The 14,735-nt window shown below is 40.1% G+C and overlaps 1 protein-coding gene across 9 annotated transcripts in view; it reads right to left on the bottom strand.

The window, feature by feature from the left end:
• Positions 1 to 14,735, bottom strand: part of Unc5d (unc-5 netrin receptor D) — a 537,586-nt gene that overhangs the window by 37,484 nt on the left and 485,367 nt on the right. For all 9 annotated transcript variants that reach the window (XM_041673692.1, XM_041673695.1, XM_041673694.1 and 6 more), the window contains 2 exons: positions 6,212 to 6,380; positions 4,433 to 4,660 (listed from right to left, as the gene is read on the bottom strand). In XM_041673692.1, coding sequence (XP_041529626.1) covers positions 4,433 to 4,660; positions 6,212 to 6,380 — 397 coding nt within the window. The remainder of the gene's footprint in view (positions 1 to 4,432; positions 4,661 to 6,211; positions 6,381 to 14,735) is intronic.

The raw sequence follows: 14,735 nt of genomic DNA, 5'->3' as shown, positions 1-14,735 counted from the left end.
ATAGTTGAAGAAAATTCTAAGATGGGCAATATCTGCCAAAATGCTCCTTGAAAAAAATTCTATACTAATTTTGATAAACATAAACTCTATTAAAAGTGCCAAAAATATACATCGGAGAAAAGACAGTCTTTTAACCACTGTTGTTGATAAACTCAGATAGTCACGTGAAGAGTGAAACTATCCCTATCCCTTACCCTGTGAAATAAACAGCCTTAGGATGGGCAGGTTGGCCTAGTGAGGAAAGGTGTTTGCTATCAAGCCTGATGATGTGAATTTGATCCCCAGGACCCATATGGTGGAAGAAGAGAACCAACTGCCACAATGAGTCCTTTGATGTCCACATGTGTACTGTGGCACGCAGATGGCAAAGTCAACCTAATCCCCACCACCACTGCTACTAAATAAACAATGTGATGAAATACCAACTACAAATGGATTAAAGACTAAGACTTGAAACTTAGAAATTGTTACAAGGAAAAGTAAAGAAAACACTTTAGAACACAGAGATAAGCAAAGATTTCCTGAACAGGACTCTAGTCACTCAGGAAGCAATGCTAACAATTGCCAACTGTGGTATCATGGAAATAAAAGCCTTCTGCACGGTTGAAGGGAAGAGTTCATTGGATGAAGAGACAGTCTACAGAATGTGAGATAATCTTTACCAGTTATATGTTTGACAGAAGATTAATATCTAGTCAAAAAACTCAAAAGAAAAAAATTTAAGCAAGGAGAAAAAAAATCAAACAGTCAATAAATGGGCTAAAGAACTGAACAAATTGTTCTTAAAAAAGGGGAGTCGAAATAGCCCATAAACATCACAAATTCAACCTCACTAGCTATCTAGAAAGGAAAGTTAAAAACAGGTTGAGTTCCCATATCATACCAGTTAGAATGACAGTCATTAAGAAAATAAACAACAAGAAATTCCGCAAATGTGTAGACAAAGAGAAATCTTATATTCTTTTGGTAGGAATGGAAACGAGGCCAGCCACAGTCAGAATCAGTATAGAGATTTCTCAAAAATACCTAACAGTAGATCTGTCATACGACCCACCTGTGCTACTTTTAGGTATTTACTCAATGGGTTCTGAGTCAACATATCCCAGTGATACTTATACATCAATGTTTGCTACAGCACTATTCACAATATTGAACTACAGGAGCAACTTAAGTGTCCAATACAGAGGAATGATGAAAAAAAATTGTATGCATACACAATGAACCCTTTTTTAGTTGTAAGGAACAAAGTGATGTTGTTTACAAAAAAGATACAACTGGAAAATATTTTAAGTGAATTAAAACATTCTCAGAAAGACAAGTACAGTATTCTGTTTCATTTGTGGGTTCTAAATTGCTTTTGTTGGGGGTATTTTTATCACAGCTACAGAAAATAAACTGAGGGTCTAATAGAAGTAGGTGGAGTTGTGAGATTAGGAAGATTAGGGGACTCTGTAGATTCATGATGTATTCAATATACACTATATACTTGTATGAACATGCCCTCATGTTAAACAGTTCTATGTACAATGAATATATGCAATGAAAATCATAAATGTGTTACTAAAGGACAATGTCTATTATCATGAATACATGAATATTTTCCAGCACTGTATATATTTATATAACAGCTTTTACTACATACTTAAAGTCAGGAACTAAACTGGTAATTAGCACAATCCAGAATGTTATTGTTTTCTTTTTACTTTCCTGGCTTATTAATAGTCTTGGACATGGTACAAATGAAGTATTTTTCTGTGTATGTGGAGGGATTAGTGTGAGGGTGACAGAAAGAAAGCCAACAATGTACACAGTATTTTTAGCTCATACTACTTTAGCTGATAATAGCTATGAAGTGTTTTAGAGGCTCAGTGAATTGTTGAAGCTTTCTTAAAATGGAACAGTTTTAATGGGTTAGTAAGTATTAATGAATATCACATATAAAACCATAAAAATACAACCCAGATGATTTTAGATATTAAAGTGATAGCAATGATTCTATGTGGAAAGTTCTGAACACATTATTGGCAAGGTAAAAATACAGAACATGAGTAAATAACCGAAAAAGAAAGAAAGGAAGGAAAGAGGGAGGGAGGAAAGGAAGAAAAGAAAGAAAAGAAAAGACAAAACTAGATGGTATATTCTGGATGAAGAAGTCTCTTCAGATAGGCTTAAAGTTATGTTTTAATTGCTCCTCAATTCAAAACAATTATGTATCCCAGGTTGAGGTTTTTTCAGAAACCCAGAAGGGACAGGTGGCCTCTGCTGCTCATGACAGCTATCACAAAACCTTCTAATAACAAGTGCCACCAACTACTACTTGTAAACCTTCTTTATTTCAGGTAATTAGAGGTAATTAGAGGTAAAAAGATTTAATGAGTGAGGTTCAAAGGTATATCTACTGAAAAGCATATCTCGAAAGCGACACTAAAGTTTTACTGACATCGGCATCCTCCTGAATCATTCAAGGAGGATACCTGGATTCCATAGGAAGAGAAGAGCATTTTCCCTCGCACTAAGGAGGGAGGATGACCAGCAGGAATAGATAGTCAAGTACAAGCCTGTCTTTCTTAGCATGTTTTTAGGACTTCCCTTGCAATGCACAGTTGAGTTGCTGTAAAATCTGGTTGCATTGAAGGAAATGAAAATAGATTATTAAAAAGTATTAGGGATTAGCTCTCTAGGAAAATGTCTGTCTTACTAGTGCATACATATGCAGTGAGAGTACCCTTCCGCGGAATGTCCAAGCTGGTTGAGCACTGACTTTGATGGCAATGAATGAAGGCAATCCACAGTAGATTATCCACAAGAGACTGGAGCTTCGTCTTTAGCACCTAGATGAGTTACTGAACATGATCTAGTTGGAATTATTTGTGCATTTAGACAACTGTTTAGCGTTATGTAGCAATCCCCACGTGTACTTCTCTAGTTAGTCATCCATTCTTTGTTTTGGAACCCCAAATATATTTTCTCTTATAAATCATTCTCCTTTGAGGGATGGGAGGGAGAGTAATTGAAGAATATAAAATAACAATTATAAAAAATAATGATGATTATAGGATGTGTATTGCTGCTTTACTGGAACTCTACACAAAATTCCACACATATTAAAACAAAAGCCCCTTTGGGGAGTTAAAATTAAGCACGACCTTCACAATGACTTGCATTCCTTACAAGACAGACAGAGAAGAAGGTCTGGGGATGCAGTTTGTCATGGTGTCACCTCCTGGCTCATGTTCAGGATTCAGTTCCCTGCATCTCCTCTATTGATAAACATGAGTTTTCCAGCTCAGTGTCTTAGAACCTAGTTACTGAGAAAACACTCTGCATAATGGGCTTAATGACCCGACCCAGGACTGGAATCGTAGGGATCTGGAATGAGGTGTATTAGGAGAGCTATGCTATTTATGTATGAGCAAAGCTTCCTTGGAGTGTTCTGCATTATTCTTGCTGCTATTAATAAACCACACTCTTCAGGAGTATCTAATTTAAGATGATTCTTACATGATTAAAAGCACCTAAAATGGAAAAGGACATTGAACTACCTCTGCCCTAATAGCCCATTATTAGACTGTATCAAGGGTAGTCTATAACTGCCTGGTGATAGATAGGCATGATTCATCATTGTTGTTTCCTTTCCATCCTTCAGTAGACTCAGGCAATTTTCTTACTGCTTTTCCCATACCAACCAATTCTCTGTTCTGTGCTTTGTGCCCTATCCTTTCTTGACCAGGCATCTCTGTCTTTTGCTCTTAAATATTATCCATAAAGATTTGCAAAATGTTCTCAAAAAGTCTTCTCCATCATTTGTATCACATTTACGCTTTTCCTGTATTATGATTGTACTTTTAGATAGTTTCATAATTTAGTAGACACTATTTTCAGTGTTCATGAATTTAATCTGTGCCCCTTCTTGAGGGCCGATTGTCTCATCTCTGCATAGGGCACACAGTAACATAGCTCTTGTTCAAAATGTGTGGGTTTTTCTCCCAAGTTTTCACTGAAGAACCCTCTAGTGGTGTTTAGGAAGCTGGTATGGCTTGAATGACAAATGTCCCCCATAGGCTCATGTATGGAAACACTTTTCCCCAGTTGGCGGCACTGTTTGGGGAAGATATGCAACCAAAGTTGGGTTTGCTAAAACAGCTATATCACTAAGAGCAGGCTTTGGGGGCTGATAGCCTTGCCTCATTTCTCACTCCCACTTCTTCTTCCTGGATGTAGATGGAAATACAATCAGCCAGCTTCCTGCTTCTGCTGCCATAACATCACAGACTCCCTTTGGAACCATAAGCCAAAAAAAAAAAAAAAATCCTCCTTTTACCATAAGTTGCTTTTGGTCATGGTAATTTACCACAGCAACATAAAAGAAATTAATACAGACAGTCATAATCCTCAAAGCACACACACACAAAACTGTAACAAAAAAACTGACCTGAAATGCACAAGGAGTATTGTCCACGCAGTAAACTCTCAGGTTGTAATCCAAGGAGTTACAGGACATGCAGCCAAACACGGCCACCTTGAGCTGCTTTACGGCACAGTCTGTGATTGGCTCTCCTGTGAGGGCGTATGTTCCAAAGCTATCAAGTAGCACATGGCAGGCAAAAGGATCCAAAAGGCAGTAGCAGGATGTCGATTCATCCTCCACTGACATTACTTCCTGTTAGAGAGAAAGATGTGTTGAATTTTTTCAGTTTGGAAATACCACAGGACCCAACAGTTTAGAGATATAAATAAGCTTTTCCCGAATATTTTATTGCCTTAAATATCAATGTTAAATTGTTGTTTTTCTATTAAAATAACTGCCGAAGGCAAGAATGCATGAAATGGTTGTGTACGGTGTCATGTCCATTTTAATAGGAACAATAACAAAACATTGCTTTGGAATTTCCATTTCTAGTTAATTGTTCAATAGCAGCTTTTAAAAAGTTGAGCCTTAACCTCAATAAGCAAACTTACATTATTATTACTTTTTTTTCAAAGATCTATTTCTGAAAACCTTCTAAAATACCCTTAAGTTGATGTTTATTTTCACGCCAACACTTTATCCTCTTTCATTTCCCTGCAATCATTCACAGAGGACCATTAAATAAATGACTTGGATAAGATGTACTAGAATATTTCACCCTCTCTGATAAGAACTTAGGCATGTGTAACCAGTTTGGTGGAGCATAAATACAACACCATCTGGATGGAGAAGATGGTGAGCAAACGTGAGAAATAAAGTGGTAAAAATCAAGGCAAAACAAAACACAGGGGGAAGGAGACTACAACATGACCCCTCTACGAACTGCAGAGCCCCAAGTGTTCTTCAGCCACAGCGTCAGGACTCAATTACATAGCAGAATACATTATAGAACACAGAAAATGGACTATCTCAAGACATAGCTGGGTCCAGCATATGTAATTTATTACAGCAACTATATGTTTTCCCCTAGAGAACGATGACTTTCTTTTACTTCTTTTGCCTGAAGTACCTCCTGGGAGGCAAGATTCCAGGACTGGCAAATGCAGGTCACTGTGATTTCACCTGGTTTTATTCAAACTAACTTCAGATAGACATAAAGAATTCCCCATTGGACAGGCAAATCAGTGATTTAACTTAAAGTAGTAATTCAGTTTCCATCTTCCTTGGTGGTGGCTGTGTCTTTGACTGTGAGCCTCCTATTATGTATTCTCATTCTTTTCCCTTGTCTCTCTCAGATTGAAATATATCTCCTTACATGTACTGATTTCCACAGGCAATCAGTAGTGATCATCCTCAATGTATTTGCTAATGCCATAAACATATATTAGGCACCTGGTATGTTCCCAGATACTTCAAAGCTTAGCTTGTCTTTTTGAGCTACATCCTTATTGGCGCAGAGTAATGTCATCTCAGAAAAAGGACATGGCCGAGGAGGAAGTCTGGAAACTCGTGAAGTAGGTACATAGTGTATGCATTTCTACAGGTAATTACACCTGAATTCTCAAACCAAACAATAACTCTGGATTATAGCTTGCCTCTTTTTTTCATTATTACATGAAAACTCTAGCTAGCAAACACCTAGAGGACTGTATTAATTGCATACCACAACTGCTTGGCAACTATCAAACGTTCACTATTTCACAGCAGATCCATTGTAATAAGAATGGTGAAGAAAAAATCTAAACCATCCATAGGACCCAAATTCCATTAAAAAAAACACACACAACCCACGCAGCATCTCACCTCCCACTTCCCCTGCTGTGTCCTCTTCTTCAAGTGGATGTTCCAGTGCTCTGAACTGACATCTGCACAGTGCGGGATGGTCAGTGCAAAGGGAGTTGTGACGAGCATATCCGGAGGCCCACAGGTGACTTCAGGACTCAGGAGTACCTCAGATCCATCTGACTGCAGGCTTCAGAGAGGAGAAAGAATAAGACAGGGTAGCATGTAAAAGATGAGGGACTGTGAATGAGAACTCAGTTACAGATGGGGAGATTCTACAAGCAGAGTGAGATCCCTCTGTAGAATGACAGAGAGGACAGGAAATAGCCTGAGACAGCCCAGGCATCCCGACTCACTTATGGTTAGGTCTCAACTGATTTCTTCAACAAATCAACAAAGTGACAACTAGTCCTTCGCAAATAAAGGAAGGGGTCAAATAACCCTAAAAGGCACCTGCAGAGCCAATACCAGCTAACAAATTATCATTCTCATTAACATACTCCTCATTTCTTTTTCTCATTAGCATATTTCTATTGGTGATAAATCCTGAGAATTGTTCAGATCTTACTTACTTGGTTGTCTTATCACCATATCCCTTTCTCAAAATAACATATTCAATAATATTTTAGTGCTCATAAATGAGGAAACAAGCTATTATGCACCAAAACACTACCTTGAGTATATACAAATTAGACATGATGATTCTGGTTTACAAACATTTATTTCTGCAATGTACAAACATACCAGTTTTATAATAGTTTCACACTGATCGCTCAGTGGAAAGCTATAAGTATACATAATCATGTACACGATATCTAATTTTCAACTCTATTTTCAATCCTAATTTAAAGTCGTTTTACTCAAATCTAGAGTTCAGGTTTTCCTATGTTGTGAATTACTTACAATGAAAACACTAGTGGAGAACAGACAAACCCATGTGAAAGTTAAGTAAAGGGGCATACCTCATTGACTCCCTCTGATTCGTTACCTAGTTCCCTTCACACCACTCATATTGGGAATGGAACACTGGGCCCTTAAGCCTTCCTCCACTCCTCAGCTTTACTCAGTTCTCCCCAGAAAGAGCAAAAAATAACATAACAAGAAGTCCACTTCATTTCTCCCAACTCTCTCACTTGTGTTGTGGGTGTTCACTTAGAACTAATATAATGATAGAGCCAATAACATCATTGCGGACTCACAGGTCCTACCAATGTTTCTATTCTCTTTATTCAGAAAGACATCTAAATGTGTCATCCTGGATCCCCAGAGAAAGCTCTGGAAGCGTAAAGTTAAAATTTGGTTCTCAGAGATAAAATTTTTCATGGTCTTGTGGAGGCAAATCATCCTTTAGGAGATCACCTAGAAGCTATTAATTTCTGGATCCCTTTTGTTCCCATTCGCTGACCTGCCTCAAATTCCTCAAGGCCACACCTGGACTCATTGCCTGCAGTTTTCTGTTGCACTAACCCCAGGTCACATAACAGAGCAGGATTGCCTACATCCACATCCACTGTACCCAAGACAGAGCTGAACACGATCATTTGGTCACCTTTCCTCCTCAAGAAGCCCTAATAATGCTTTAAAAAAGATTATTATTCCAAAATGTCCAAATAGGACAGCTCTTTCTCTACAAATAGAGCATATGTTAAGCTGAGAGACCCCCTGCCTTTATATTGGAGCAGCAAGGGAGATTACAAAGCTGCACTAATGCAGTAACATGCTTTGGAAAGCCTAGAACAATATACTCAAGGCTTGAAAACCATGTGAAACTCAAGCGTGTGCTCTCAGCACACAGTGGTGCCCTGTGTGTGAGTGGCTGCCAATGGCTATTAGAGAGGGTTAAGCACTTTCTTATAATTGCCATCTACATTCATCATGGACAGAGAAACCAGGGATGCTTTTGAGTGACTGACGACAATCTCTCCTAAAAGAACTATTTAATTGCTTTCAGAGAATCATCCCCCTCACTGAACATATTGTTCAAACATATGGGAACTGGGGGAATTATTTAATGCCAAATGAACTGAAATCAGCTAATTAGAGGAACCCGGACACTCACTGTGACTAGCAAGACTCCTCTCAGTCTTAATGGAACCAGGACCAGCACTCGCAGGCACAGTATGCTGAGTATTCATTCGAATGCTGGGACTTTGCATTTAATGGGCCTTCGACCCCACCGTAAGTATAAAGCCAATAAATCAAAGTTTATATGTAATCCTCCTTCTTTGAAAACAGTGCCTGTAGATAATGGTATCTCCCTGGTGGTGGAACAAAACTTAATCTCTCCTTTTTTCTTTCCATCGGTAATAATAATTTGCCCTTTCCTGTCACTGTCTATCCTTGGCAATCAGGGAGACTTACAAATATTAATTAAAACCCTCGGCACACCTAAGAAGGCATGCAATTGTTGTATAAGGTCATGGAAATGTCAGTCAAAGGGATGCAGATGAACTGCCCTAAATCTCTGACTCATTGCTCCTCTGGTCTGTGAGTCGACTGTTTCTTTCTTCTCTATTGCTATCAAGAGATTGCTGGCCAAATTTCTGGCTTTTATGACATCCCCAGGAAAGATGGAGATGGAGAGTATGATCCGAGTTGAGTCACAGATAATGATTCAGGACATTTAAGGACAGGATTGGGGAGAGAAGCCTTTAATTGAGTGTGGACAGAGAGGATGCTGTAGAAGGAAAGCTTGGATGGCATTTGCATTTTCTCACATTATATAATGTATGACAAGGCAGGACTCATGTCCTTGCTAGGAGAAAAGGCAACACATTTTTTTCTAGAATTGCTGTAAGCTAATAATAATAACTGCAACTAATAACGGCCGTGACTTCAGAACCATAATATGAACTAGTTCATCACATCATACACCCTATTCTGCTTTCCGGATTGAAAAACTTTGCTGCCTGGAACCTTTGTTACATAACGTGCACATTGTTCTCCATCTATATATATACACAAATGTACATTTATAGGCACATGCATATATGCATATAATTTAGATCTTCTTTATGTAAAGATAATTTGAGATCCAAGTCTAATCTCTAGAGGAACTTGGTTAGCTGAGGTAACATATTTATTTAGTAACTTATCAATGTGTCAAGCTTTAATAAAAGGCTCACAGCCTCAGGAATGTATATCAGCAGCAGTTAAAGAACTCTGGCCACAAGGCTGGTCTTCTTGCTCTGTCTTTGCCTTCCAGTCTACTCCCAACTCAGTCACATGCCAGTTTGCTCTCATCTCAAGGAATTGGGACTATTTTTGCTGCTCTGCAGTGCTAGGCATTGCCTGAAAGACATGTCCTCCAGAAAGCCATTGGACTCCCTGTCCTGTTCAGGTCTTTGTGGAAAAGGCATCCACCAATGAGGTGCTCCTTCCCCATGCCCTGGGAACTGGAACGTGCCCTACCCTAAGGGCTGGCTGCAGCTTTCCTTTTGTTCAGTGCCTTCTTGTGGACTGTCCCTTTTGCTCATTTGTTCTTGTATCACCCTGAGCTAAGACATACTTACTCTCCATGAGGCTAGAGATTTAAAATAATGTTTTGTTCATTATGGTATTCTTAGTGTCCAACTGGACTGATTGTAAACCCTCAATACTTTGCTCAGAAGAACACAGAAGCCAGCTTGAAGGGGCTACCAATGATCAAATCTGAAACATTTTGAGACTCAAGGTAAGTAAAAGTACATAGGACAAGGACACACCAAGCTACATAAGAATGCATAGGAGCTACTGATATAGACTAACGAACAAGAAGGAAAAGTTAGGAAAGACTAAGGGATAAAGGTAGGAAACCATCACTTAGCCATTAGCCAGAGTAATTCTTGATCTACCCGAGATTTAGAAATAATATAAACCTCCTGGAGGGACGTGTGTGGAGTTCTGAAGAACATACAGATCCAAAGCACTTACCATGAGGTACTGCTAATTGCAAAACACAAGTATTATGTTACATGGGTGATTTGCCATGTACAATTTGACACAGATTGTCAACCTTAATGTTACCAGTAGTAAAAAGAACAGACAGGACATATCCTGAGATGGGGCACAGTGCAGAGAGCTTGGCATCCCTTCTTGACCATTCCCAAAGTGCACAACTTATATCTCAGCACCGAGAAACATGAGAAGGGGCCCGTTTGCTGGAAAATGTACAACATCATCATTCTGCAGGCTTAATTTTCACTGACATGAGACTTAAGTACAAAATAAATCCAGCTTCACGTAGACTAAAGACACATGGCAATCAAATACAAGGAACTATCTTGGGTTCTCATTTGCCACGATGAGCCCGATTCTGATAAAAGATGAAATAAATATAAGGTTTGTTCAGTAGGTCATTGTATTCTATCAGTGCTAATTGTCTGACCCTGCAAAACATGCTGTGGTCACAAAAGATAACTCCAGCTTTGGAGTTAGATATGCTGACATATTTGGGATAAAGGGGCATCTTGTTCACAGAGATTATAAGCCTTTTCTTTGTGTGTCCATGCATGTGTTTTACTCACTGTATAGACATACAGGGAGAGAATACAGCAAAAATAATATACATTGGCCCTTACAATCTGTTACCAGTCTCCAATTTTCATTATTCAAATTTTTAAGATGTTGAAATTGAATGATTGAATGGAAATAGGGTACTCAGGAGAATTACTTTTTTTCAGAATTCTGTTGCATGAAGCATGAGCTGCAGGTAGTGTTGTCTGCCCGATGGAGACGCATTAACTTCATCTATCTGTGCACTACTGCCAACATTGACCTTGACAGAGATGGCTTAGGTGCTAAGATACTGTGTCTTTTTTTTTTAACCCAACAGTTGCTGATCCTACATTAAACTTGTAAAGGGTCATTTTATTCAAACTCAATTAAATCATACTTTAGTGGGACAGACAGAAAAGGTAGATAGGCATTGGCTGTAGCACTAAAACTAGACCCCTGAAAACAAACAAGGCTGCCTTAGCCTTTCAGAGTTTTCCGCTGAGCAGACACACTGTCCTCACTGCCTCTCTAGCTGCTTCCCTTTCATTAAAAGCCACATTCTGATCTAGGGTACTGATATCTCTATGGTGGGGCAAAGCCCCTAAGGTTTCAAGTTTGCTGTTTTGTTTGCTTTTGTTTGGTTGTTGTGCAGCTCTGACCACAGATTACCAAGCATCCCCCAGGAAAGCAACACTCTAGACCTGCAGGGGGGCCAGGTTCTTTAAAGCTAGCCTTCCTCACGAGTTTATCTCAGATCATGAATACATGTGCTGAAAACTTTTTCTCATGACTGCCATCCAGACAAGCACCCAAACAGAAATTATAGGTAGTGAGGAGCTGAAGAGAGGAGAAAGTGGGCGAAATCATTACAGCAGAGTCCACACTTTTTGTCTCCAATAGGTTGTCAAACAGGAATGTAGCTCAGGATTCCTTGGGCGGCGAAGTTAATTCTACATTCCTAGATACCTCCTGTAAAGGTTCTGTTCCGTGTTTGTGGACTAGGGACAGGAATTCCTATTTCTCTAACTTTCAAGGTGTCCCTGGCACTAACATTTGAAAACTGTGCTGTTCTTAAGAAAATATTCAAAGGAACCCGACATATAGGAGGGACTTGGTCTTCTGAAAAATATGAGGAAGGCTTCCAAAATGGAATACGAATGCTGGTCAAGTTTAATGCTCAGTGTTCAGGCCTTGGATGCTACTACTATTAGCAACATCCCACTGTAGCTGATTTCTTCCACCTCCAGTTTGTAGGCAGCATCTATTCATAAGTAGGGATGTCAGGTTGGAGGCTGATTAGCAATGATTGGAAATAATGCCACAGCTCATCCAAGCTTCTGTATTCCATTAGTCAGGGGGCACAGATGAGTACAGTGGATTAAAACAGCCCCCTGGACAATTCACAAGGGACTGAACTCCATCTCTACCATTCAAGGATTTAAAGATTTGGGTCACCCACATGGTATTATCTAAAACAGGATCTGGGGAAGAAGACAGAACAAAGGGGAAGGTGGTGGGATGAGAAGGAGCCGCACACCCGGAATGAGTGTCTGAGCTTGTTGAAACAGAGCAGCACCATAGTGAGAGAGATTAAACTGTTTGCATATGTTAAAAGGCTTTAGTTTACACACACACATTTGTAGGGTGTTTACCAATTAATATACTAAAGAAAGCACAAATCATGTGCAAATCACCCGTTCCTACACACAATTTAAGGCTCATCTTTCATGCAGTGTTGAGCTTTTTAGAAGTGAAATGATGCCTCGCTGTGAAAGAGAGAGAGGAACGGACCCATGCATCATGCCGCAGTGACAGTTTTTAATATCTAGTAAGTTGTTTATTCATTTACATTTTGAATGGGGAAACAGCTTTCTCTGGAGGAAATGTGAATCTTATTTCATTTTAGTCAGGGAACACCTAGGGAGAAATCAGGCCCAGGGTCTGGCGTGCTTAGTGGCAAGGATGTGGCTCGGTAGTGGGACAAGACCAAGCCGATGTCACCTGTCCACTCTGAGGCAGAATTGGGAAAGGGATCTACTACCTTATTAGTGCTGATTGCGTGTGTGTGTGCACATGCGTGCACGTGTGCATGTGTGTAAATGTGTGTGTGTATGAGTGAGGGTATGTGTTTGAGTGTGATTGTGTGTATGTTAATATTGAGCATGGGGTAGTGAGGGGGGGAGTTTTTCCATGGGCTATACTTTTCAAGCGTGGAATTTTATTTTATCTAGTGATTAGATACTAGGGCTTCAGGCATGCCAGGCAAGTGCTGAATGTCTAAACTAAACACCTCATCCCCAAAGCTGGGGTTGTAAGCAACTTCTGGCATGAGAGTTGTTCCAGCAGAGGAAGCCTTGGGAAGACAGAATATTATGATTTGTACAGTGGTCAAGTGGAGACCTGAGTTTCTGTCCTACTATTACTACAGCAAAAACAAATTGGCTTAAAACAAGCGTTTCTTACAGTTCTCAGTAGCAGAGATTCCACTAAGCTAAAAGGATTTCTTGGTATTTTTCAGCTGCAGGGTGCTTGAGGCAAGGTTCCTCCTTCCATCCATTAGCCAACAGAACAACAGTCTCAGATATCCTGACTCTGTCATTCCTGCCTTCTTAAGACCCTTCATTGCGCTCCTTCTGGAACATTTACAGTGTCTGCTCCTCAAGGTCATGCACATTAGTCATACGTGGGGAATCCCTTGGCATAAGGGAAGAACAGGCACAACTCCCGGGAGAAGCCTGGTGAGTCTGTAGGCAGCCGTTCTGTCACTGTTGAACCATTTCGTATGTTGGCATCTTGTGTTCCTGCTCCTGGTCCTGCATTATCTCCCAGGTATGGCAGAACAATCAAGGTGCTGCTCATTATTAGGGTGTCAATGCTGCAGCTGCTGGAGGCGCTGCTCCTTCATCCAGAGAGGTGCTCATGCTTGCGCGTAACCTTATGGGCACCTGGGAGGGTCTGCTGGTTTAACTTAGATTGTACCCAGGGGGCTAGGAGGTGGACGGTTCATGTCTTCCCAGGGCTGCGTGGACTGTCTTCACAGCATGGAGGTAGCCTTACCGAGGGCTAGTGTCTTCTGGCATTTTTATTAGACTATAACTACATGGAGTGGGAAGGATGATATATATTAAATATCTTAATAGGACAGGTTATTTCTACTTCCAGCATGGGCAATAAAAGAGATGGCCACACAAATAAAAATAATTACAGTATGTGGTGCCTGCTCACAATGTGCAATCAAACCCATGAACCAGTGACTTTCCTCTTATTGAATTAAGGTGCGCTTTCCACTTCGCTCTATTAACAGCATTCAGAACCATTGTTATCTTGTCAATGGCATCTTTAATTAAAGACTCCCCTGGACCACTCTAATCACTTCCCATTGTGAGCTCACTTGGGCTTCAAATGCACTTTGATTAAAATGATGGCAATTTGTATCGAGGGGTGCTTGTGGACCGAGGGGTGTGAGGGAGAAAAGAAAGCAGGGCTGGGTTTTTTTGGGGGGAAAGGCTTTTCTGAAAAGAAGCAAGTCTTAAAATGACAATTGGTGTATGAATTCTTTTCTCCTTTTTTCACCTTTTCCTGTATTTCATTTTGGCATTATATTCTAACGTAAATGACTTTGTGGGAAAAAAAATCATCTTGATTTTACTGGGGGAAGGAGTATAATCTTCCACTAAAGGCGCATTAACCCCTCTAGTCCATTAGGATACTATTTGATAAATGTCTCCTTTTATTACAACGCATGGCAAGGTAGCATGAAAGAATGAATGTAGCTCCCAAATGGCAGCCATTTACTCCCCCGGTACTGGCAGAGCCCTGCTTTGTTGTGTTACTTAGGAATCACCTTTACCCAGGAGTTCCCTAGTCACACGGTAGAGTCAATTAATGCCAAATCTCCAGGATAGGGACACGCCATGCATCTGATGCTGTCAGTAATATTGTTCTGAAACTCACTTAAAGCAATCCATTGAATTTAAACCCTGGACTGAGCCATGAGCAAGGAGGAACAAGGACAGTTATGCACTTTCATCCATCACTAGCAAGCAAAGAAAGCCAGGGAGCGGATGGT

Source organism: Microtus oregoni, unplaced genomic scaffold (genome assembly GCF_018167655.1).
Source record: "Microtus oregoni isolate MIOR12 unplaced genomic scaffold, Mior012 000024F_ref0000369, whole genome shotgun sequence".
Taxonomy (NCBI): domain Eukaryota; kingdom Metazoa; phylum Chordata; class Mammalia; order Rodentia; family Cricetidae; genus Microtus; species Microtus oregoni.
This window is presented reverse-complemented; position numbering and strand designations above follow the sequence as displayed.